This window comes from Diplodia seriata (assembly GCF_021436955.1).
Source record: "Diplodia seriata strain FDS-637 chromosome Unknown scaffold_1, whole genome shotgun sequence".
NCBI classification, from domain to species: domain Eukaryota; kingdom Fungi; phylum Ascomycota; class Dothideomycetes; order Botryosphaeriales; family Botryosphaeriaceae; genus Diplodia; species Diplodia seriata.
Window position 1 is genome coordinate 4,480,958 of NW_027117308.1, and position 23,713 is coordinate 4,504,670.

Below are 23,713 nucleotides of genomic sequence, written 5' to 3' on the forward strand. Positions count from 1 at the left end.
CGTGCGGGCGTAGGATTGCCCGTTGCTGCGGGAGCTGTTTCACCTTGAACGGGGTTTTTCACACCGGCGGCCAATTTCGCTAGAGCGGAGCTGCGCGACTGCCCGCCCGCCGAGCACGCCCCCCGGCGCCGGTGAGCGCGTGTGGGAGATGAGCAGCAGCGCTGAGTGGTGATGGACGCTCGGCGGGCAGATCAGCAAATCTTCGAGGCGTGCGTGCGACCCGTGCGACGGCTGCAACGTCGACGTTGCTCCATGGTGCGGGCGGTACTGGCGGGTTCCTGGAGCGCGCGATCGGCATCGGCAGCGGCCGCGGGCTGGGCGGCCTGACGGCGAGCGGAGGATTGAGCAGCCTGGTGTTGATATTCGCGGGCGGCGCGGGTCGGGCGTTGTGGGTGGATTGTGGTGGGCTGGTCCAGCCCTGGCCGAGCCCGGCGGCAGATCGCGTCAGGGCGCAACTGACAGCGGCCAGCACGGCGGCCCAGGCTCCACTTGCAGCAACGTGCTCGTCGCTCATCTCGTCAAACAACGGGCGGCCAGAACAGCGGGACCGCAACGGTCGCCTGCCAGAGCCGATTCCAAACACGCTGTTTCACCTCTCACCACCGTGGCCTGCCGTCACTCGTTATCCGCCATGCTATGGTTGGCGCGCCGCAATGCTTGTGTATATCGCCTGACTCGTGCCTATTTCGAGGAGCAGCGCGGCCCCACGAGAACCGGAGAATATACTGGCCCTGCTAAATTGCGGCTGCAGCCTGCCAATTATCGCGCCGCGGTCGACCTCTCGTATCGCGAAAACCCCCTCGCTCTCACAGCCGCTTGATGGCGTCGTCGACGCTCCATTTTTCATACTGCTCCGTCATCTCCCTGGTGATGCGGCGCGGCACCTTGTCCAGCGCGCGCCGGAAGTGCTCCAGGCCGATGCTTCGCTTGTCGCCATGCCTGAGGCGATCTCGCAGCGCAGCGCGCGCCGCCTCTGAGCAGATTTCGACAATCTCGGCGCCGGAGTAGCCTTCCGTAAGCGTGGCTAGCTCGGCCAGCCGGACGTCATCCGCCAGCGGCCGGCCGTTTTGCACCAGCCGGATGTCCAGTATCGCCAAGCGGGCCTCCATGTTTGGCGGCCCAACGTACAGCATGGCGTCGAAGCGCCCGGGGCGCATCAGCGCCGAATCCAAAACGTCCGGCCGGTTCGTCGCCGCCAGGACCAGCACGCCCTTCAGCGCCTCGATGCCGTCCATCTCGTTCAGCAGCGTCGTCAGCACGTTGAGCCCGCTGAGCTGCTTGCCGCTCTCGCGCGACGCCGCGATCGAGTCGATCTCGTCGAAGAAGACGATGCTCGGGCTCGCCGCGCGCGCCTTGCGGAACACCTCGCGCACCGCCCGCTCCGTCTCGCCCACGTACATGCTAGTCAGCTCCGCGCCCTTGACCGCCAGGAAATTGAGGTCTGATTCAGTGGCGACCGCTTTGGCGCAGAGCGTCTTGGAGCAGCCCGGCGGCCCATACAGCAGGATGCCGCGCTGGGGCTGCAGGTCCAGCTCGTGCATATGCTCGGCGTGCTATATCAACGTCAGCTTCTAGAAGCATGCCGTATTCGCAGGGCATGCGCCTCACCTTGAAGGGCCATTCCGTGACCTCCTGCAACGCGGCCTTGACGCTGTCCGACCCTCCAATGTCTGACCACCTGACTTTGGGCGTCTCAAGGAAGACCTCGTTCATTGCGGTGGGGCGCACCTGGAGCAGCGCGTCTTCAAAGTCCGCGAGCGACACAGCCGTTGCACCTTGATTGCTTTCTTCGGCTCCAGGCCCATCTAGTGACGTCGGGATTGCAGTGGGCCCGTTCGGCTCATTCCGGTCGTCGAAGTACCGGTCGCACGCTCGCTTCAGCGCCTTCTTGTAGAGTGCAGCGAGATCGCGGCCGACGAAGCCGTGCGTCCTTCCACCGACCTTCTCCGCCGTCTCGTCGGCGATCGGCCATTCCTTTTCTTGGAGCACCTTGAGGATGTCGATCCGGGCGTTCGCGTCCGGCACGGGCACCTCGATCTCGTCGGCAAACAGCTCAGACGTCCGCAGGCCCGCGTCCACGTCGCCCAAGCGCGTCGTCGCGCCCACCACCAGCACGCGCGCCGTCTCCAGCTTCTGAATCTCCGCCGCGATGCACCGCGCGAGGTTGGACTTGGACGACCCCCCGCCGCCGCCGCCGCCCTCGTCGGCGCGCGGGGCGAACGCGTCCAGCTTGTCGAAGACGATGACGCTCGGCTGCGCCGCCTTGGCCTCCTCGAAGCACTTCCGCAGCGCCGCCGCCTGGCTCTTCTCGCCCGTGCTGGCCAGCGGCTCGTCGACGGCGACGACCTTGCGCCACGGGGCGTCGCACAGCTTGCGCAGCAGCAGGCTCTTGCCCGTGCCCTCGGGCCCGTAGAGCAGCACGCCCGTCGCGCGCCGCAGCAGGTAGGGGTACTTGCGGCGGCGCAGCTCGTCGGTGATGCCGGCCAGGCGCTCGTTGAGCTCGATGATCTGCTTGTGCAGGCCGCCGATGCCGTCCGAGTTGACGGCGAACACGGGCGCTTCCTTGGGCTCCTCCTCCGCCTGGCTGGCTTCGATCGCTTCGTCTTTGCTGAGCAGCTGGACTGAGGTGGCGAAGTTGCATACGTAGGGGGTCAGTGGCTCTTCTGTCGGTGGCTCCACCTTCTCCACCATGTATCGGTTTTTGATGCCGGACCTGGGTCCTCTTGAGATGGTGGCCGCGAAAGTGCCTCCTGGAAGTACCATGTCAACGCCACCTGTGGAAGGATGTTAGCAAAGTTGTGTCGAAGTTGCACTTTAAAAGATAGAAACAATGATTCTGAATGAGACCTGTCAAGTGGAAAGGATGCAGCAGATATACGTACAAAGCGCGGATTTGGCGAACATCTCAATCTCAGCTTTTGAAGTATTGATACTGCCGGGCTCGACTTCCCTGATGTAGATTTTCTGCGCGGGCTGCAGCTCCTGCGGCTCGAGTTTAGTGATGGTGACTTTGTCCTCAAGCTTCATCCCGAACAGTTCCTTCATGGGCTCTTCGAGGAAGGCCATGCGCTTGGTGCCCTGGCCCGGGTCTTTCGCCAGCCAGGCCACTCCGATGGCTTTCCGCCTGCCGTCGGCCTGGTCGAGCTGGCAGTAATCGCCATGTCTCAGCGCTGCAGATGCAAGGTGCTTGCTAGGAATGTGGACGCGAAGACCGCCATCGATAGCCTTCGTGGGCAGACTTGACGCCTTGTTGTTGACATTGCGGAGCGAGAACTGAGAAATGTCCATGGTGAATCTGCGAACCGTGATCTCCGTCCTTCAACTTTTCGTCCGCGACGTCGTCCGCGCGCCCCGCAGACGTTCTTTTCACAGTGGGGTGACTGGAAACAAGTACTGTCCGCAGTGGAACCGGAAGAGGGTAGAGCAGCAGCAAGTCACCAATGGACAACAGGGACTTTTTTCTTCCAACCAAATCCAAGAAGAGAAAAAAAAGTCGTCACAAATCGGCGGGCGCCAGAAAAGCGGCCGATCAGCCGGCAAAAAGCCGGCAACGCAAGAATCCCAAACATGTCTTCCATCATCGTCCAATCCCGCGCGCCGCGTTTCTTCTGTGCAAGCCAAAGCGACAACTTTTTTTTCCCCCCCTCCCACCTACCCCGACTGCGATGCTCCGGTCGACCACCCGCCGCGCAGCCGCCCCTCCTCCACACTCCAATTGAATGCCGCCGCTGCCGCCGCTGCGCCCGCTTCCGCCGCAGTCCTCCCTCCTCCGGCCTGCATGGAGCGTCGCCGCCGGCCAGCTGCCCAACCGCCGCAGAAGAGGAGGCCCTGCTGCCGCCGCCGTTGCCCGCCGATGGCATAGCGATTCCCCCGCCCCCGGCGAATCTCCATCTCCCGCGACCGGGTCCAATGGCTCTACAGACCGCCCCCAGCGTGCTGCTGCCGTTGCGAGATTCAGGACCGCGAAGCACCTTTTTCGGAAAGATGTAAATTCCCAGGGGGACCCGTCCGGACCGGAGGGTAGCGATGCCGGCGCCATCGCCGGCTTCGTTGGTGAGAATGGGGTGAAGCCGTTGAAGGGTGTGGCGCGGAGGAAGCCGGGGGGTGGTCCGAAAGGAAAGACACCGAAAGGAAAGACACCGAAAGGAAAGACACCGAAAGGAAAGACACCGAAAGGAAAGAAAGCGAAAGAAAAGGCCCGCCCGGCACAGAAGCAGCAGGAGGGAGGACAGCTTGATAACGATAAAGCGATGACGCGTAAAGAAAAGGAGAGGAATTATCGGAGAGAAAAGCAGAAAGCCCGCCGCGCGAAGAAGAAGCTGGAGGAGTCGGGTGTCGTGTTGGAAAGTATAGCGAAGAGGCTCAGCCGGTTGCAGAGACTCGCGCAGATGACGTCGCCGGTGCCGGATGCTGCGGAGCGGGTGGGCGGACCGCGGATCGGCGCCATCACGAGGGATACCATCATGGACGATGAGACGTGGCAGCGCCTGAAGCAGGACGTGAGTCAGATTGGACGGGAAAAAACGGATGTTGTGGAGGAGGTGAAGGTGGAAGCAGACCAACATGTTGGGGATGGCAAGTTGGACGAGGGGACGGAACCTTTGGAGAAGAAGGACAGAAGGGTTAGTTACAGGCCACTCGATCCTCGAGGACTTCCAAAACCTGCGGAAGAGGACAGAAGGGTTAGTTACAGGCCACTGGCGAGGTGGAAGAAGGAGAAGCCGGATCCCACCAGTGTGAGAGAGCGGCTTCGAGACGCAATCGGGAGAGTACAGTCCACCATATCAGCGGAGCTCGAGGACCATTCTCAGCCAAGCAGGTACCGACGTAACGTCCAGCCTGTTACCAAGTCTCTCCATGAGCAGCGACTTGATGAGCTTGAGGCCCTACTCGTTGAAGCGTCTCGACGGTTGACGGAGCTCAAAGGCTATAAGCCTTCGGATGTTGATACGTCTCCTACCCTCGGCCTCTCCAGTAATGTGCCATCAGAACCAACGGGCAAAACTTCTCCTGGGCAGGACCAGACTCGGAAGGAAAACCTGCAAGAAGAAGCAACAGCGGAGACTGGAAAACACACGGGAGATGTCGCCCAGCCACGTAGGTATCTATCAAGGGATCCCAGCCGGCCATTGCCTCATATGACCGAACAGGCCATCCCATCAGAACTATATGGCCTGCGAGAGAGTGTGTCGAGCGGCCAGCCCTACCCACGGGTAGAATCTAAACAGAAAGGTCGTTTAAGCTCCCTTACGGAGGACATTCTTGGTGATGGGCCGAAGGAGCATCCTGAACAGAAAGGTCGTCTAAGCTCTCTTACGGAAGACATTCTTGGAAATGGACCGAAGGAGCATCCACCGGAAAGCTCGACTGGGAACGCAGAAGAATCCGCAGAGCCTAGTGGAAACCAAACGGAAAGCCTGATTGACGAAGTCCTTACACCAACAATGACTGCACATCAAAAACAACAGGCTCCGCTCTATATTGAGCTATTCCCCGAGCTAGCGCAGGGTAGCCCAAAAGCTCAGCCAACACCTTACCAAGAACGTCCGGTACCGAAGTTGAGTCTTGATCTCCAAACACAGAACTCTGAACGTCGATCAAGGCTGGTTGGGCGTAAGGAATGGACCACAAAACGCATGCAGGAATTATACGTGAAAGACATCGTCGTCGTTCAGCTTTCTGGCCTTAGCAGACACTTGAGCGAAACAGATATCAGACGTCTAGTGCCCCAGTCCAGCAAGTACATCGAAGGCTGGTCGGACCCGGATTTCATCAAAGGTAAGCCAAGCATTCGTCCATTCCGCTCCTGATCCAGCCACTTATGCTTCTCTCGGCAGTCATCCCTGTCCGCGACGAGGAGACGTTGGAGCGTCTGGACCAGTACTATGTCCTCTTCCGCAACGCCCGCGGCGCCCGCGACTTCCAAGAACACGTGCGCAAGCTGCACGTCACGACCAAACGGCACTCGACCAGCTCGCTCCTCTCCGCCCTGCCCCCTCCGCCCGGCTTCCGCGACGACCACGGCGTCGACGTCCACGCCGCCATGCAGTCCTACACCATCGGCCCGCCCGCCAGCGACAAGATCTACTGCAACATCGTCCCCTACCCCTACACGCGCGAGCTCCAACAGCTCCTCGCCCGCGGCGGCTACGACCCCATCGTCCGCCAACCCTCTTCCTCCGCCGGCGACGCCTCTCCTCCTCGCAGCCCCCAGCAACACGCCGACGCCATCGCCGCCATGAGCGACTCCTCCCCCATCACCAAAGTCCTCCTGTCCTTCGACAACGGCCCGCAGCCGTCCATCGGCGAGCTGAGCCGCACCATCGCCCGCGACGGCAAGGAGCGCGGCCTCCCGTGGGCCGTCGTCGGCGGCAAGCCCAACAGCCCCGACGCCGTCGTCCGCCTCAACGCCAACCACGCGAAGCCCGACAACAGCGGCGTGCGCAAGGTCGCCCCCCGCTACATTGTCACACTCGAGACCAAGGCCGAGGCGCAGCGCTTCGTCGGGAGGTGGCATTGTAGCCCGTTCAGGTTTAGTGTTGAGGGCGTGTATGAGGACAACGAGGGCCCGCCGAGGGCGAGGGCGGAGGTGTTATGGTAGTGTGTCGGGTTGGATGAGAAGAAGGGATGTGTGCGGGGTTGAGTGGGGATGTGGCTGTAACATATAGGACGCGTTGTATAGATGTGGGAGAGGTCGATGTAGACTTTGTATGATGTTTTATGTCTTGTACGGAAGAATTTAACACGAGGATTTCTCATCGGTTAACCAACCAAGCCTGAGGCAGCGGCTACTGGAATTCTGTCGCGCTGGTTATGTAGTGCTCCTCAGTCTTCTACCCCAGGGCTTCAGTTCCTTGGTTCGCTCCTCGAAGAACTACATCGCCGGAGCCGTCTTCTTTCACTGTTCATCCCTACTCTCCGCATCCACGTCCGGATCTTGGATTCAATTCAACTCCCTACGGATATGGTGCAACGTCAACATCGCAAGATGCGCCCGAATTCATGAATAACGCCACTTCGTCTTCCCTAACACCCTTCGCTACCCCTTCCACCGTCATACTCCACCACCAACCTCCCGCCCTCAATATTTCTAGTGCGTAGTTGTATCCTATGTCTGGATGCACAAGTACAGTTTTCACCCTCGCATCTGCGTCCGGATACCTTCACCAGCAGCACACAGACATCCAAGGGGTCGAAATGAAATAAGTAACATTCGATCAAACTACATATACTGAAGCACAACACAAAAGCATTAAAATAGGTACATCCAAGAAAAGAAAAGTGATCCCCGAATTGCGCCACCAACACCATGCAACTGTGCCACCCAATGAATGAATCCCAAAACCCCCCCCATTTCAAGACGTTGGTATATCGCTAAGACGTAGCATTGCCGAACGACGGCTTTTCTTCTTCTTTGGAACCGTGTCCATGAAAAAAAACATTCAAACATAACCCTAGTGTGTGTGCGTGAAAAGAGACACCGGCGGAACACCGATGCGTAGGGGGAGGAGATTACGGCCCTACTATCGTCCCAGCGATTCGGTTCTTGGCCAGGTAAAGTGAGAGAAAGAAAATGGAGGGAAAGGGGAAAAGAACAAGAAAGAAGCATTCTAATTCACCACGCTTCTTCTTCTGTTGCGGCTATGACTGTTCGACGTGTGGCTGAACGACGTCCGGCCGAAAGTATGCGACGTCCTGCTGGGGCCGCTGCTCACTTCGACCGCGTCATCTTCCTCCATATCTCGCTCGATGGCACCCTCGGGCAGCTCCTCGTGGAAGACCCTCCTCAGCTCCTTGCACGCCGACAGGTAATGCTCCTGGACGCCGGGCGTCGGCCGCAGCGGGTTCGGGGCCTTGTCCCAGCCGTGCGGCACGCCGGGCACCATGGTGTAGACGACGTTCTTGCCCAGCTTCATCAATCGATCGCGCAGCCGCTCGCCCTCGGCGAGCAGCATGTCCCACTCGCACGTGAACATGATGATGTCCTCGGGCAGGCCGGCCATCATGGTGTCGGGGGCGCGGCCGGGCGAGAGGTAGGGGTTGGACATGTCCATGGTGGGCGGGGAGAGGTAGCTCTCGTCGAAGAGCTGGGTGAAGACGGCGGGCAGCTCCTGGTCCTTGCGGACGCACGTCATGCGGCGCTGCTCGCGCGTCACCGTGTAGTCGGTCGACGGGTACCACGCGACGATGGCCTTGAGCCGCAGCTCGCGCCGCACGTTGACGAGCGTGCGGCCGCGGCTCAGCGCCTTCTGCGGGATGTTGTCCGTCGACCCCGGCGCCGGGCTCATGCCGAACGGCGTCTCGGCGTCGTGCGGCTCCGGCACCACCTCCCCCTGCAGCCGCAGCGGCACCGTCAGGCTCATGTTGCCGCCGCTGCTGAAGCCCGACACGGCCACGCGCTCGATGTCGATGAGCAGGCTTTCCGCGTGCTCGGCCAGGTACAGGATCGCGTCGACGCCGTCTTCGACTGCCGTTGGGAAGGCGTGCTCGGGGGCGCGGCGGTAGTCAACGCTGACGACAACGGCCCCGACCTCCCGCACCACCGTTGCGCACCAGCGCGCGTCGTCCGTCGCCTGTCCCAGCGTGAAGCCGCCGCCGTGGAAGTTGACGACGACCGGGAACCGCTTCTCCCGCATCCGCTTCTGCAGGCTGTAGTCCTCGGGCACGTAGAATTGCAGCTTGAACTCGCCCTTGATCGGCGACACGGTCGTGGGCACGGTGCGGGTGAAGGACGGCTTGGGCGGCCGCGGCGACGCCATTCGGTGCAACATCATGCCAATGCCCATGAGCACGCGCCAGAATTGCGCCTGGACGTGGAGCACCCATCGGGGGCGCGGCGCTCGCGAGGTTGGCGGTTCGGTTTTGGCCATTGCGGGTTGTGGGTGGGTGTTCGTCGTTGGGAGGATTCGTGGGAGTGGCGACACGCCACAAGATGGGGAGGACGGGAGCGGTAGGGCTGGTTGCGTCTGCAGGGCGGCAGATAAGGCGAGGACGGGTCAATTTCAACGAAAACGCGGAGAGGGACGGCCGAGCCAAGCGTGCATTAGCTTCGGGACCTGGGAAGGAGCTAAGGAGGGAGTTTGCGGGTCTAGGTGAGAGGGTGGTGAAGAGAGCGTGAACTTGATGGAGGGACACAGCCTCACTTGCTTAGCCGGGATGATGTGGTACGTTCTCGGCCGGGCTTTTGTGCTTCGTCACGCAGAAAGCGTATGACGTCGTGTTCCCGGCGCCTTGGCCTGGGGCAGCCAACCGATCAGGGAAGCTCCACATCGGCGGCTCGCCCACGCCGATCCCCCTCCGGCCCCCATCCACCCGCCGCCGCATGCCACATCCATCATCGCCAATGCACAGAATCGCGGGGTTTGAGGTTTGTATTGGGCAGTCCGCTACTACCAAGTGCTACAAACAGGCCAAAGCCAAAGGCCACCAAAATCAGCCCGGAGGCGTGGGTCATCATGTCCTCGAGAAGCGCCGCCCGGAACCCAGATGCTCCTCTAATGAATGCCCGCAAGCTATGCAACAAAAGAACCCTAATCCGAAACCCGTCCAGGTGTATTGACCGCGCCGAAGCCAATCGGTCATATCAACGCCGTGAAGATAAGCAAAGTGCAACCATTAATAATCGTGTAAGACGCGCAAAAGAGTGTCGGCGGTAGGCAATCGCTTCGCCTCGTCCGAGCCCGGCTTAGACGTGCTCCCAGTCGTCGTCCTCGGACCGGGCCGCCTTCTTGCCCTTGCGGCCGCGCAGGTTGGCGGGCTCGCCGTTGCCGTCCAGCACCTCGTACTCCTCGTTCACCAGCTCGTGCGTCTTGCGGTCCTCGAACCGCTCGATCGCCTGCACCAGCGCCTGGTTGAGGATCTGGCTGCCGTGGCTGGGTCCCTTCTCCGCATCGAACGAGTATGTGATGCCGGCATCGGGCTCCGGTGCCGCCGAGGGCTCGACCGGCTCCTCGTCTGTCGATTCGCCGCTGGTGTAGTGGTCCATGGGGAAGACTTCGTGCTTGCGGCTCCGCGCGGCATGCGCCGCCTCCTTGGCCTTCTCACGGCGGTGTGCGGCGGCGACCCTATACATATGCGCCGTTAGCATTTGAAGCTGCAGCATCCATGGCCGGAGCGGTCTCACCTTTGGCTGATGCGAACGGGCCTGGGGTTGCTGTTGAGCGGCCGTCCGGGGCCCCATGCGGCGCCATTCGACCACTTCGCCTTCTGCTCGTGGTCACGCTGGTAGTCGACAGAGCCGGCGCGGAGGTCGGAGGTCGAGGTGGTCTGTTCGGAGGCCATGGTGAAGAGCTGCTGGAGGTTGGTGGTAGAGAACGACTTGGAGTGAGGCAGGCTGATGAGCAAGGATGGAGGATGGGAGGATTGGTTGATTAAAGAGTCGTGGAGGATGGCGGCAGGCGGCAAGGAGGTCGGTGACTTATAGGTCAAGTGGGCTGGCCCAGATGATGAGTCGGAGCTGAGTCACTGGGGGAGGAGGTAGTGGCTGTGCTATGCGCAGCTGGTGCTCGTGCGGTGTCCGAAAAGGGAGCAGTTCTAGAAGGGGGAAGCTGGGGCTCGTACGTCTGTAGAAGGCGCGATACAGGTGCTGGCAAGAGAGCAGAAGGGCCGGAAAGCAGGATAAAGGAGGCTCTTGTTTATGTACTCGGTGGCAGATGACGCGCCCGGCTGGATCCTGTATTGATACTATGTTGGGACAAAGCAAAGGGACCCGAGATAAGAGGCTGGCGCCGGCCGGTGGCAGAGGAGCCACGGGACCCAGCCTGGATGCCCGTCGAGGCTGATCGCAGGATGCCGGCCGCTGATAGGAGAGCGTGATGCCAGCCTCGGCCTGTCAGCGTGGAGCCTTGATTGCGGCGCTGTCGTCAGGTACCGGAACGCGGTCGCCGCGCGCAACGTCGTCCGGCTCCGGCAGCCCGCTGACGTCTGGCGGGGTCGGCGTCCTTTGTGCTGCTGCGCGCCACCGCCATCACTGGGGATGTCGCCATCACGGGCGCGAGTGGACGTGCTCTGGCAGATGGCAAGGTGTCCTTCGGTTGGTGACGGACGAGGGGCAGCGCGCGACAGGGAGAGCCGATCCTCCGCATCGCTTCCGCCTCGACGCGCTGACTCCACACGCGCCGCCGCCGCCCAGCAAGCCCCATCCATTTAGCCACGATAATACTGCCACCCCACCCACCCTATCTACATGCCACCAAGGTAATCTGACGCCGATACCCCTCACCCGTCAGCTGCCGCTGCCGCCTCTGCGGGTTCCGCGCCAGACGCGTCGCTTTCGCTGTCGTCAACCCCCGCCGCGGCTTCGCTGGGCAGCTCGCTGGGGAACCAGCCGTACGCCGCAAAGTCGACGAGGTATTCGCCCAAGCTGCCTCGGCCCACGTGGACCCCTTCGCGACGCAGCGCTGCCGCTTGTCGGCTGGCACCCCCCGGGCCCCTTTGTTCGCCGGTCAAGGTCAGCCAGTGCGCCTCGGTCACGGGGTTGGAGCGCTTGCTTCGCGCTGAGACAAGGACTGTGTTGTCAAGCGTCAGCTCAGGACGTACCTCGGACTGATGACGCCCTTTGAGTTGATGACGCGCTGCCACGGCACGTTGCCGCTATGCCATCTCGGTCCGCTGCTGTCACCGTCGTTGGCGCCCGCCTGCTCGGTGTCACCCGGCGACGGAAGGTGTTTGAGAGAGACACCGACCTGCCTGCATCACCGTCAGTCTTTCGTTCTCGACCGCCGCCTGGTGCCTCGTCGTCCACGCACCTAGGGCATTCCGCTGTTCGATGGAACCGTCGTTAGTTTCGAGTCCTGCCGGGTGCAGCCGGGTGCGCTGGACTCACGCCTGCCCACGAGCCGTGCAATGTGCCCATAGGACGTGACCTTGCCTCGAGGTATTTCTTGCACTGCCTGATACACCGCTGCGAACCACGCCGCAGCCTCCTCCGATCGAGGCGCCATGTCTGCTGGATCAAGGTGAGATCATCGACGGGCCAGATCAGGCTTGAGCAGGCAGAAGAGCGACTCTAGAGAAGTCCAACCTAAGTTCGCCAAGCGCGTCCGAAGATGAGTCACGTGGGATTGCACTTCCCAACTGGGCAGCAGCCTATCAACTCAGTTGTGTTGCAGCAGGCTTCGAGATTGTTTCACGTAAGGAGATGTGACATCGAACGCACTGCCACAGGTTTGACGTTATGGCCCACTAGCCACTTCCAAGCCAATGCGATGGACGTGATTCCGCCTGCCGCGCATCGGCTGCTCGACTCCTCCCCTCGAAGTCGCGCGTGCCACAAGGCCATACATGCCGACTGACAGTGCGAGCTTCACTCGAAACGCCTGCCAGCTGTAATCCACGCGGTCCGCCACATCTGCGTCAACCCAGCCTCCGTCGGCCCCGTCGTTGGCGCTGACGCGCACGCTCGCGATCCCATCGTGGCTCCACGCCCACCCACTAACTTCGACCTCGACGCTACCGCCCTGACCGGCGGCGACATCATCACCACGACCGGTCAACAGGAGCACCCGCGTGTCCGGCGGTGGGTCCACTATCATCGAGTTCGGCTCCACCGCCCAAACCGGCCGCACCACCACCTCCCCCTCCGCCACTGCACCGCCACCATCCCTCGACGAGCCGCCATCACCGCCCCCCGCGCAAGATGAAGACGCAACGACACGCTCATTGTACCAGCGCGTTGTGAACGGCGACGGCGCACGCCCCTCCCTTGCCGAGAGCCGACAGAGCCACTTGGTCATATTCGTGCCGAACCAGCCGGGCACGACGAGGCGGACCGGCCCGCCGCGCTCCCTGCGCAGCGCCCGGCCGTTCATCTCGTACGCGATCAGCACTTCGCCACCCCCTCCTCCGCCGACCCCTCCTCCACCACGAGCTCTCTCCATCGGCAAGTCCTTCTGGTAGCGGTCCGCATCGACGCCGGCGAAGGCACCGCGGTCGAGGCCCTCGGACCAGATGAACGATGCCCGGGCCAGCGGCGCCGCCACGTCGAGGAGCGACGACAGCTTGACGCCGGTCCAGGTGACGTTGCCGACGCGCCAAAGAGCCTTGTCGGGCGGCGTGAGCGGGCTGCCGTAGCATTCGTGGAAGGCGGTGAGGGTCGTTCTGGGGAGCGATTTCAGCTGGGGCAGGGTGATGGCGAAGGGATGTCGGACCAGGCCGTCGATGACCAGGAGCCAATTTTCTTCGTCTACGACGGCGGGGCCCATGTGGATGGTTTCGAAGAGGTGGCTGTCGGGGGTGATGAAGTCTTTCAAGGCATGTGGAGGAGGCGGGTGGCGGATGTGGAAGCCGGGAGGGTCTATGGCGATGCATGCTTTGCGCTCTTCGTCTTCTTCCGGAGGAGTTGCGAATGGGATGGTGGTTTGACTCGCCATCATACGATACTTGGGATTGCTCTAGCTGTAGACTTAATCAATCTGCTCATTGATCAATCTAATAGGCGAAAGAAAAGTCGAGTCCAAGTTGCACACCTTGGAAATAGTCAACTCAACTCTTACGCACACAAGTAGCCATGAAAATGACGTAACGGACGTAGGTGTCGAGTATTAAGAGCAGTTACGGAAAAGTATCAAATTGACACGTCTAACCTAGGCAGACGAAGACTTTGTATTACTAGAAAATCCAAAGAACAGTTTGAGATGACAGTTGGTGAGGTGGAGAAGACTGAGCGGGGAACATTGCCGCTTACATAATAAGGCTTCAACAGACTTCTTGGCGTGTTTGCAACATTTGGCCACTGCGCGACCGCGTCACATCCAGAACTTGTTGATAGCTCCAAGCTCCCCACACTTCCTCACCACACCACCTCCGAAAACCCTTTCGCCGAACCTCACAATGTCCCTCGCCGACTACCTCTCAAAAAAATACCTCACCGCCGACGCGCCCGCAGAGAAGAAGAGCAAAAAGCGCAAGAGAAAGGCGGCCGCAGCGGCCGAAGCCAGCGGCGGTCTGATCATCGCCGACGACGACATCACAGGATGGAACAACGGGCCGCAAGCACAGGATGACGAGGACGCCCCGATGATGGGTGAGTAGTCAATTCCCATTCCTTTTTTCTTCTTCTTCTCCTTCCACCCGCAGCAGTCCACCCGTCTTCCCCCTCCTTCATCCACCACACAACCCTTTCCCCCGCTGACCTCCGCGCGCGCGCCCCCTAAACAGTCACCGACACCAACAGCGCCGAGTTCCGCAAAAAGGCGTCGAGCGGCTGGAAAACCGTCGGGGCCGCGGCGCCCTCGTCGGCCGACCAAGCCGCCGCCGACGCCATCATCGCGTCCGCGGCGGCCGAAAACGCCGCGCACGGCGCCGCCACGGGCGACGACGGACCGATGATCATCGACAACAACGACGACGACGATGGGGATGACGCACCCGCCATGGATTCGGGCGCCAAGGCCGGGCTGCAGACGGCGGCGCAGGTGGCGGCGGCGCTGGAGAAGCGGCAGCGCGCGGAGCGCAGGCACATGGAGCAGGCGATGCGCGAGGCGGGCGGGACGGCGGCGGAGACGATTTATCGAGACGCGAGCGGGCGGATTATCAATGTCGCGATGAAGCGGGCGGAGGCGCGGCGGGCGGCGGAGGAAGAAGAGGCGCGCAAGCGGCGCGAGGAGGAGGAGGCGAAGGGGGATGTGCAGCAGGCGGAGAAGAAGGCGAGGATGCAGCGGCTGAAGGAGGCAAAGTACTTGACGGTGGCGCGCGGCGCCGACGATGCGGAGATCAATGAGGAGATGAGGGAGAAGGAAAGGTGGAGCGATCCGGCGCTGGCGTTTCTGTCGAAGAAGAAGGAGGGGAAGAGTCGGACGGGCCGGCCGTTGTATAAGGGTGCGTTTGAGCCGAATCGGTATGGCATCAGGCCGGGACATAGGTGGGATGGCGTGGATCGGAGTAATGGGTTTGAGAGGGAGTGGTTCAAGTCGCGGAATGCGAGGCAGAACCGGGCGAATTTGGAGTACGCATGGCAGATGGATGAGTAGGTGGAGAGGAGGCTGGATGGGGTGTTTTGTGCACAACGGACGAAGATCTTCGTCGTTGAGGGGAATCTGGGGAACTGCATCGGCATAGCAAGGCGTTCTGGAACAACATGGGCCGCAGCATATCAACCGACCATCCAAATCATATGGTCTTCTGCAATTCTGCACATGCTTCAAACCTGGTATCTAACAGCCGGAAGGGTCAGATGCGCTATTCTTTACTCACAGACCCTATTCCGCCCTGATCGGTACGGCCCGGTCGTCCAAACCGTCCCCTGCACCCTCTCCTTCAACATGGCAGCCGGCGTCTGCGATATTTTCTTTTCTCCGGTGGCACTAAAAATCTCGACCACGACACGCTCCCTCTCTTCCACAACTACGGCGTCGACCTCAAAGCGCTTCTCCGCCTCCCCGTCGTCGATGCCTTGTCCGCCCTCGTGTACGGCCCCGATTGCGCGACGGATGTCCGGGGGGCAATGGGTGTGCCTGGCGTATGGTGTTGAGCGGCGCTGCTGCTGCGGACGGCGGTTTGGCTACGCCACAGGGGTTTGGCGCCGCGGTGGCTACAAAGCGAGAAGAAGAAGAGGCTGTAGCGAGCTAAGTCGTTTTTAGATTGTGTGGGGAGGGAGGCGTTGGCGGGGGTGCGGTGGTGGTGAGGACGACAGCGGATACGTATATTTCAAACCTATGCGACACCTAGCACTTCAAAACATTTTCCCTCCAACTCTTACATATAATAAGCCAATAAAAGCTTACCCGCTACAAGGTAGACACATCCTTAGGTCGGCACATGGACCGAATTCCACCGTACCCGAGTGGCTGTCAACTCCTTGTGGACTCGGCCCCCCGGTCAACCAAACAAAAAAAATGCAAAACTGAAGCTGCTGCCGCAGGGAATTGAACCCAGAACTGACAGTACCGCGGCGGCTACATGGGCGAGACCCCGCAAGATTCCCTAAGCCGGCCTATGTGCAGTGGCGCTACAGAACGGAGACACGAGGGGCCATCTCCGTTTTTCGGTATCCGTACGCTTTATCCCTCAAGCGCTGCCTAGGAGTCGTGGGCGGTCGAAACCATTGAACCACGTAGCCGTCATTAGCTGGATAGTGAGAGAAGTGGCGGAGATGAATTATATACCCACGCCGACCCCCCACCCACCCACCCACCCACCCACCACAACGAAATCCGCCACTTTCAACATCGGCGCGCTGCTGACCACCGCAAGATTCTTGCAATAAGGAGATAGACGCCATATGCCCGCTGACAGGAGCGCAAGGCTACGTTGATACCGTTTACGTCCACTCTCGCGAGCATCCCATCATCGTTGTCTTGTCACGTTTACAAGCATGTCGCAATATGACCGACCGGGCACCGTTTCCTACCATCCACACAGCTGGTCACCGGAATATCTTTGGATCGCAACCTGAGGCTCATGCGACACTCTGAAGAGTTTTCCGCGAGAGTTCACCCGAGTACATATGCGATGCCGGCAAGTCCTGTCGACGTTTGGGGGTGTACCGACGGAGACGGGGGATCTGGAGGACCGTAAGGCCCACCACCACTTCATGACCCCAGCCCGCTTCACGATCGCGCGAGTACGTTGGCATAAGTGCCCGTGTCATGTCATGCCCGCAAGAGCAAATGTCGAACCGGCTTGCCCCACGTAGGCAAAGTCTGCGCCGTGGTCCAACAACATGCGGGACGCAGCTAGAGACTTCTTTAGCACGGCTCGACAACGCGCCGTTCCACCTGAATAGATGTAGTCGACCTTTGACCCGAGCGGCTGCGATGGAACCGAGTCCGTCCCTCATACGTTCGGCTTTATCGACACCGTAATCGAGCAACAGCTTGATGAGCTCGGGGTGGCATGGACCGAAGCGAAATAGATAGATGATTCCATCGGATAAGGCATATGCGTGAAAAAGGCAAGCGTCGTGGCGTAGAACAAGTTCGGCTACTTCGTAATCCCCGTTTTGTACAGCTCCTCATCTTCAACATTAAGATCTACGCCATACCCAGTCAAAATCTTAGTCAAGCTTGCTTGACCCAGCCGCGATGCGCGGATGATCAATTAGTACGGAAGTAAAAGGCGTTGGAGCGATTGTTTCAAGTGAGTCATCATAGATATCTGCAGCATTTCATCTACCCAACTGGAAGCTGCGGGGAGTACAGCTTCCGCCGTCGCATGGCCGGTTTCGGTGGATTTCATCAGGCCTTGAGGCATATCGACTTGCTCGTTTCTGGCTGCTTCAACCAAAGCGTAACGTGAGAATTTTGTTATCCTGAGTCAAGTCCATGACATTTTGGAGACCGGCCGACGCCGAAAACGGAACTTTCGACAGGTACGATCCTTTTGTTCTCGTCAAGGGATTAGACATAAACCAGCGGGCTTGATCCCATGCGCGAAGGGCATCACAATAGCCTTGGCGTATCCAGGGGTTTACCGTGATCTCTCTCACGATATAGAGCTCATCACAAAAAGATAAGAACCCGTCAATGAAAAGGCAGAGTTCCGTTATCTTGATAGACGGCGAGATGTGAGGATCCATGAAGGCACCTCAACTTGCTGGACGATCAGGCAGCAGAGGTGAGTGGATAACAGCTGCGGCGTAGCAAGCGAGCGAGAGCGGGGCCTGCCTGCAGGGTGCATTCAGCCAATGAAAATCCTGTTTCACCGCAGATGTTTGGCCAACGCAGAAGCCGCGTGCCACAGAGCCTCAGCCTTCTTTCCACGTCGCGACTACCTGCCACTTTCAACCCAATCCTTCAGACCAAGGGCTGACGCAATCGCACTGCCAGCACTACTGCCCTGACGCCTGACTCAACTCGCCATGCCAAGCTTGCGTGGCTGTAGTGACGAGATCATCAGCCAAGGTATGCGGCACAAGCGTCAAAGCACTCACTGCAAACGGCTCTGACTGAATCCAGGCTCGCCCATCGCTAGTAGCAATGGCGCGTCTGAGAAGATCGACACGTTAACGGGTTTGATGTAGGTGAGTGACCCAAGTCTGTCAATACAGTTTTTTGACAGACATCAGCTTCTGCAGCGCCGAGGATCTGGCAGTCGAAGACGGCCGTTATAGCGAACTCGACATCGACAGCAGATTCGTCAGCCTGGCGCGGCACCACGAAAGAAAGGACTCCAACGGACTCTTCGGCTGCCGCACTGTGCAGAAAGTGGCCAATGACACGTTGAGACATGGTAAATCATCTCGCCCCCAGGCTGAAACCACGCATTAGCCTGACCATATACCCCAGATTCCTGGTGCTGCTTCAAGATCAAACAAGTCCAGAGAGGGGAGCCCGTGGGGAAGACTGCGCCGGGACTCGTGTACGAATGGGAACAGCCGAGCGTCAATATCTCGTGGAACGCGCGAGATCATGTCACGCTCATGCTGTGCATGGACACGCCCGAGGAGCTGAAAAAAGCCATACAGCATGCTTGGAACAGCGGCGTCATCGATGCCAGCGACCCCTACAAATGGCACTGTTTCATCGTGGACAAGATTACGGATCTGTACAACAGATCGGTGTGGGCATTACGAGACTTTGTTCGCCTGGATGTTGAAAAGGTACGGATGCCTTGGCCTGGTCTGATAAATGGATGACTAAGGTTGACGTTGGCGTTGCAACGGACAGAGACGCTTGCCTGAGGCCATCGACTTTGAGCGGCTGCATGAGATCGCCAGGCACATTATCCACTCCAACGAGACCCTCGAGGTTGCTCTGAGCACGCTGGAAGGCATGCAGGAAGCTCAACAAGTCTTTAACGAACAGTCATCAAGCGGCTCGGGCAGTGCTGTGGATTTCTCGGCTCGACATACGCAATTGGAGCTCTCCAGTCTCAGACGAACAATCAAGGCCACCTACTTGCGTTCAAAGTCGTTGAGCGATCGCATACACAACGAGATCAATCTTGTACGTTGGCAGAGACGGGTGGCGCGTTGGGGAGGATGCTGACAGGTACTGCTTTCCCAGGCATACAACCTGGTGAACCAACGAGACAGCTTCTTGATGAAGACGATAGCTGTGATGACCCTGATCTATCTTCCCGGCTCGTACATTGCGGTACGTTTTCAAGCACTCCTCGTTCGAAGAGCACAATCATTGACACACTCCAACAGAGCATCTTCGGCATGAATTTCTTCAACTTCTCGTCCTCCGGTGGGCTTGAAGTTTCGGACATGTTCTGGTTGTATTGGGTGCTCATGGTGGCCCTGACGTTGGTCACGGTTGGTACGTGGATGATGTGGCAAGGCCGAAACAGGCATACCCGAAAGCAAAGGATGCCGGACGAAAGCCAAGAGAGTTCGCCGTACACTGGGTGGAATTGTCCTGACTGGGTCAGAGTGCGGCGACGGAAAGGTCCTGAGATCACGGCCGATGTTGATGCTTGACTGAGGAGGCCGGTAGTCATGAGGATACCTGTAGTGCTGGGATGTGTCGCCGGAGGTCTGGGAACGGGCAATTGTCTATCGAGGCCACAACAGATTGAGACTGGGTTTCTTTCCTGACCGGAATCCAAGAGCAAAAGTTCCGACACTCGTATGAGCGAGGGGAACGGCAGTCAACGATGCGTCTGATCTTCGGCTTTCCATTCTTCCCAATGTGGAAGGAAGGTGGCAGGTGAGGCGGCAGCGGGTCGGACAACCGGGAAATCGGGACATAGTGACCACGGTCCTGCGAGGATCCTCCACAGCCAGACTCCGCGCCAGGGGAAACGCACGCGACTATGGAGATCATGGGGAAGCATTGTTGTCGCTTTAGAGTTGGAAACCCCACACGTGACTCCATGTGGTTGCCGCCAGTCGTCGACGGCATGTACCGCCGCGGGCTCTTCTGCAAGAGTCGCGTAATAAACCAGGATTCGTAACAGGCGGCGACGATTCAGACGATCACGAAAGCTAACACGTCATATCGGGCACCAGGAGCACGCAACCGAGAAACAGAACCAGCAACGTGGCCCACGACGCGACAATCAATCTACAACCGGAACCGTGGTCCGTTTTGCTCGACACGTCGTTGCGGCCGAGAGCTTGTCGTCGTCCCACAATGATGCGCCGTCTCCGGACAGAGCGGAGCGGAAAGGGTCTCGGTCTCGGCGCACGCGGGGCGAATTGCCGAATGACTTCACACTTGCCGACGCATCGTTATTTAACCACAGTCGGACCGAGGGCGACTAACGAAAGTCCGGGCCCGCCGCCTTTCTTGGAATGATTGCAGCGGAGACCGAAGAGCACACACGGAGGGACGATCGACGCAGGCAAGCGGCGGTGAGTGGGCTCTGGTGCGGGTCGGCGGAACTGCAGCCAGGAGGCGTCTGAAACGGCAGCTGTGGGCAGCCGGCGGGCGAGCTGCGACGAGGATGGCGATGCGCCTGCGATTGCTTCTGGAAGGCCGGGGCTTCAGGCGTGTGGTGAGGTCGGAAGAAGCTATGCGGAGAAGGCAAGTCGTTGCAGGGCTGTCGCCGCGGCTAGGCCCGATAACGGAGAATTTAGGCCGGCGCGAGGGTCCTTGGCTGCGTGGCAGACGGCAGGGACTGAGGCATAAAACACACGCAGTCGGCAGCGCTGCGATTGGCGGGAAAAGCGCACTACTGCGTCGACCGGTGGGCGCATTTTGCGGAGGTGAGTCGCAGCACGCAGGCTGTACGGCGTCGGCCGGCGGCGGATCGGCCGCGTGCTTGTTCACTGCTTCCCGGCGCTGTGTTGCGTGCGGCTGCAGCTGCAGCGACCCGTTGAGCGACTGCCCGATCGGCCGTGGCCTGTCTCAACACAATGGAACGGCACCGCCTGATGTCAGCATGCCACGCGGCGCGCCCGCACCTCGCACGAGTCGCTGCCCCGAGCAGCTTTGGGAGTCGCAGCAATCTCTCCGGCCGGGCGTGCGCGCGTCGCCTGCCTGGCCTGGCGCGGCCCACCCCGCGCTCGAATGGTAGGGCGGGCCGGCTGATTCCACCGGCGGCGCAGGCTGAATCGGGGCGCTGGGCCTATCAGGCGCGATGGGCAGGCCACCTTCTCGAAGCGTGGTAGCTGCTCCCGCCGCGCAGGGTCAGCTCCTCTGCTGCAGGCGCACACAAGGCCGCCCGGAGGCGCTCGCGGGGCACAATAATCCCTGCCCCAAGTCCAGGCCATAGCTTTCTGTGAACCCACCTGCCCATTCTTATCGCCCGCTCCCCTCCACCAGCCTCGTCCGCTCGCTGCCTCCGCGTTGACATGTCGCTGAGCTCTGCGTCCCGCGACTGCTGAACCGTCGACCCCCGGCGTCTGGGAGAGCAACACACCATGGCCGCGCTCGAGGTACGTCGCCGCGTCTTCCTGGCCCTTCCGCTGCGTCCGTCCGCTGCTTCCGCATGCCTCAGCGCCGCTATTCTCTCCGTGCTCAGTCCTTAATCTGCCCCCATTGCCGCCTGCCATTCGCATCTTAAACCGCAAATGCCGTGCCCCGTCGCGCCTCTCCATTGCTGACCCAATGAACTCCCTCCAGGTCTCCGTCGCCGTCTCGGCCGTCGCCTCGGCCTTTCACAGCGGAGCCGAGCTGCTCAAGCAGTTGAAGAAGCAGCGCAAGAAGAGAAAGGGCGAAGATGCGTACAGGGAAAAGGCCTTGCTGGAGTCTCTGGAAAACGGCGAGACTCAAATCGAGCAGCACTACGCTGCCGACTGCCAGGAACTCGGCCAGACCGTCAGGATAGGTGACGGTGAGTGCTCCATCTGCCGACCGACTGTCGCCCGCGCTGACCAAAGCAGCAATTGCGCGTGAGCGTCTGCTTCACATTGCAGTCTCGCTCCAGTCCGACGTGATCAGGAGCTTGCAAATTGCCACGCGAAATGACTCGGCCGTTGTCGACCTCACTGCCTTGCACGAGGCGTCGGTCATGCTCCGGCGCGACACTCTGACCGCTCTCGCCGAATTGCGTCAGCGTGCCATCAATGAGAAGCCCGCCGAGTACCGCCAGAGATTGAACAGCGATGCCGGATACTCATCCTCGATCAGCAGCATCCAAAGATCGTCTCTCAGCAACAGCCAACGGTCGCGCTCCTCGACCAATTTCTCCGACAATCTCCCCCCGGCTGTCACCATTCTCAACACCGAGGAGAAGCCAAAGAGTGTCCTGTCAAGGGTCTTTTCGCACAGGAGGAGCTCCTCCGCATTGACGTCGCAATCAAGCAACTCCAGCAATTCCGAAAAGAGGAACTCTGGTTACAACCTGGCGTCGAATCTGCCATGGATGTCGGATCGCGCACCCCAGGAACATCAAGATCTGGTCAATCCCCAAACGCACGAACTTCCTGCAGAAGTCCCAATCAGGCTTCGCCCCCCGATGGACCCTCCGCCACCGCCGGCCTACTCGCCCAGCAGGTTCAACCGCGGCCAGTTCGAGTCGGACAGGAAGTTCGATCCTTCTCACTTCCCGGACAGCCCCCGCCCTATCCACCCTCTCGAACGAGAGTCGATGGACCAGCAGCAGATCGAGGCCCTGAGCCTGAATGCCGCGGTGCAATCCCCAACGGCCGGAGTGAGAACGTCTGCAGATGTCAACGAAGCTTTCAACCAGTGCATGGGCTCAATGAGGCTGGACCAAAGTTTGCGGCCCACGTCCTGGCTTAGCTCCAGCGACTCGGTTTCCTCTAGTCACTACTCCACATCAGAGAACGCCACGGGAGACGATGCGACCATATCGTCCGCCAATTTTAGCGGCGACGACTGTTCGTCCCTCAGGGTGACTGTACCACCGCGCAAACGCCACAGTTACACGTCTATTCAAAACAGCAGCCCTTTCAGCCTCGAGCCTCCGCAAAACGAGCTGAGCTCACCGCCATCTACGGCGACCACAACGCAGTCGCACAACCGCGCATTTTCCGCTCCTACCGTTACAGTCATCCCACCGCCTCCTCAGACGCAAGCTCCACCTGTGCTTCCCCCGTCAGCCCCAGTCTCACCTGTGGTACCAATGCTCGGCCGGCCCTGCAAGGCCAACAACTACTACAACTTCTGCAAAGGCGCTTGGTCTCTCCGCGAAGAGTTCAAGAAGGGTCTTACGGTCCGCAACAAGCCGGTCGGCATGTACACGTCCTGCCTGGTTTGGCAGTGCAAAGAATGCAACTTCGAGGGCCCGTCCTTCGGCAACAAGAAGCCGTATATGACGGACCCGCGCACCTACACCTTTGTCCACGAGCTCCCAAGCAGCGGCGCGTCAATCACTGTCAGGTACAAGTGGATCTTCCTCGCGAAGAATCACGTCAAGATCAAGTCCGGCCTCCTCCGTCCGACGGCCACGGAAAACGAGCAAACCGTTTCCAGCCTCAACGGCTTCCTCGGCAGCCACCACCATCAACGTTCAAGCTCTTGTGACCTCACCCAGAAAGATAACAGCGCTGTTGACGACACGAAGTACCTCCACAAGCCCGGCTACAGCTACGGCTGCTCCTTCTGTTGTGCCGAGGGGCGCGTCACCAGCGTTTATGGCACTGCTGAGACGCTGCTCAGACACGTCGCCGAAGCGCATGCTGCTCCTGCAGTGGCGGGAAGGCAGCAATTGAGCGCGGATGCGCTGGCGCGGACAAAGTGTGTTATTGGGCGCACGCCGGAGAAGACCGAGGAGTGGGATGTTTGGTTCCCTGGGTTTCAGGCGCAGGGGATCAGGCCATTGGCCCTCTAGAGCACTCATCCCACCCACAGCTTGACAGATTTTTTTCTACGACGTTCCGATCTTTCGATTTTCTCCGTCAGCTTTATTCACTCGACGG

At 60.1% G+C, this 23,713-nt stretch overlaps 8 protein-coding genes across 8 annotated transcripts; 4 read left to right on the forward strand and 4 right to left on the reverse strand.

The window, feature by feature from the left end:
* Positions 1-806: 806 nt before the first annotated feature.
* Positions 807-3,288, reverse strand: AFG2 (AAA+-type ATPase; the record flags this gene model as incomplete). Its single annotated transcript, XM_066772795.1, has 3 exons — positions 807-1,553; positions 1,609-2,774; positions 2,883-3,288. 3 exons carry the CDS (start codon positions 3,286-3,288, stop codon positions 807-809), a joined length of 2,319 nt encoding a protein of 772 aa, XP_066638074.1.
* A 431-nt stretch (positions 3,289-3,719) lies between these two features.
* On the forward strand, positions 3,720-6,601 carry SLS55_001300 (uncharacterized protein; the record flags this gene model as incomplete). Its single annotated transcript, XM_066772796.1, has 2 exons — positions 3,720-5,778; positions 5,838-6,601. 2 exons carry the CDS (start codon positions 3,720-3,722, stop codon positions 6,599-6,601), a joined length of 2,823 nt encoding a protein of 940 aa, XP_066638075.1.
* A 1,009-nt stretch (positions 6,602-7,610) lies between these two features.
* SLS55_001301 (uncharacterized protein) lies at positions 7,611-8,870 on the reverse strand (the record flags this gene model as incomplete). Its single annotated transcript, XM_066772797.1, has 1 exon — positions 7,611-8,870. The coding sequence occupies one exon, from the start codon at positions 8,868-8,870 to the stop codon at positions 7,611-7,613; it is 1,260 nt and encodes a 419-aa protein (XP_066638076.1).
* Positions 8,871-9,685: 815 nt separating this feature from the next.
* SLS55_001302 (uncharacterized protein) lies at positions 9,686-10,281 on the reverse strand (the record flags this gene model as incomplete). Its single annotated transcript, XM_066772798.1, has 2 exons — positions 9,686-10,064; positions 10,124-10,281. The coding sequence occupies 2 exons, from the start codon at positions 10,279-10,281 to the stop codon at positions 9,686-9,688; spliced, it is 537 nt and encodes a 178-aa protein (XP_066638077.1).
* A 1,892-nt stretch (positions 10,282-12,173) lies between these two features.
* SLS55_001303 (uncharacterized protein) lies at positions 12,174-13,370 on the reverse strand (the record flags this gene model as incomplete). The annotated part of the gene is made up of 1 exon (XM_066772799.1): positions 12,174-13,370. One exon carries the CDS (start codon positions 13,368-13,370, stop codon positions 12,174-12,176), a length of 1,197 nt encoding a protein of 398 aa, XP_066638078.1.
* Positions 13,371-14,019: 649 nt separating this feature from the next.
* On the forward strand, positions 14,020-14,969 carry CWC26 (Pre-mRNA-splicing factor cwc26; the record flags this gene model as incomplete). The annotated part of the gene is made up of 2 exons (XM_066772800.1): positions 14,020-14,023; positions 14,158-14,969. The coding sequence occupies 2 exons, from the start codon at positions 14,020-14,022 to the stop codon at positions 14,967-14,969; spliced, it is 816 nt and encodes a 271-aa protein (XP_066638079.1).
* A 3,389-nt stretch (positions 14,970-18,358) lies between these two features.
* Positions 18,359-19,363, forward strand: SLS55_001305 (uncharacterized protein; the record flags this gene model as incomplete). The annotated part of the gene is made up of 5 exons (XM_066772801.1): positions 18,359-18,538; positions 18,606-18,884; positions 18,945-19,034; positions 19,091-19,202; positions 19,332-19,363. The coding sequence occupies 5 exons, from the start codon at positions 18,359-18,361 to the stop codon at positions 19,361-19,363; spliced, it is 693 nt and encodes a 230-aa protein (XP_066638080.1).
* A 2,074-nt stretch (positions 19,364-21,437) lies between these two features.
* SLS55_001306 (uncharacterized protein) lies at positions 21,438-23,625 on the forward strand (the record flags this gene model as incomplete). The annotated part of the gene is made up of 2 exons (XM_066772802.1): positions 21,438-21,663; positions 21,746-23,625. 2 exons carry the CDS (start codon positions 21,438-21,440, stop codon positions 23,623-23,625), a joined length of 2,106 nt encoding a protein of 701 aa, XP_066638081.1.
* Between the last annotated feature and the right edge of the window lie 88 nt (positions 23,626-23,713).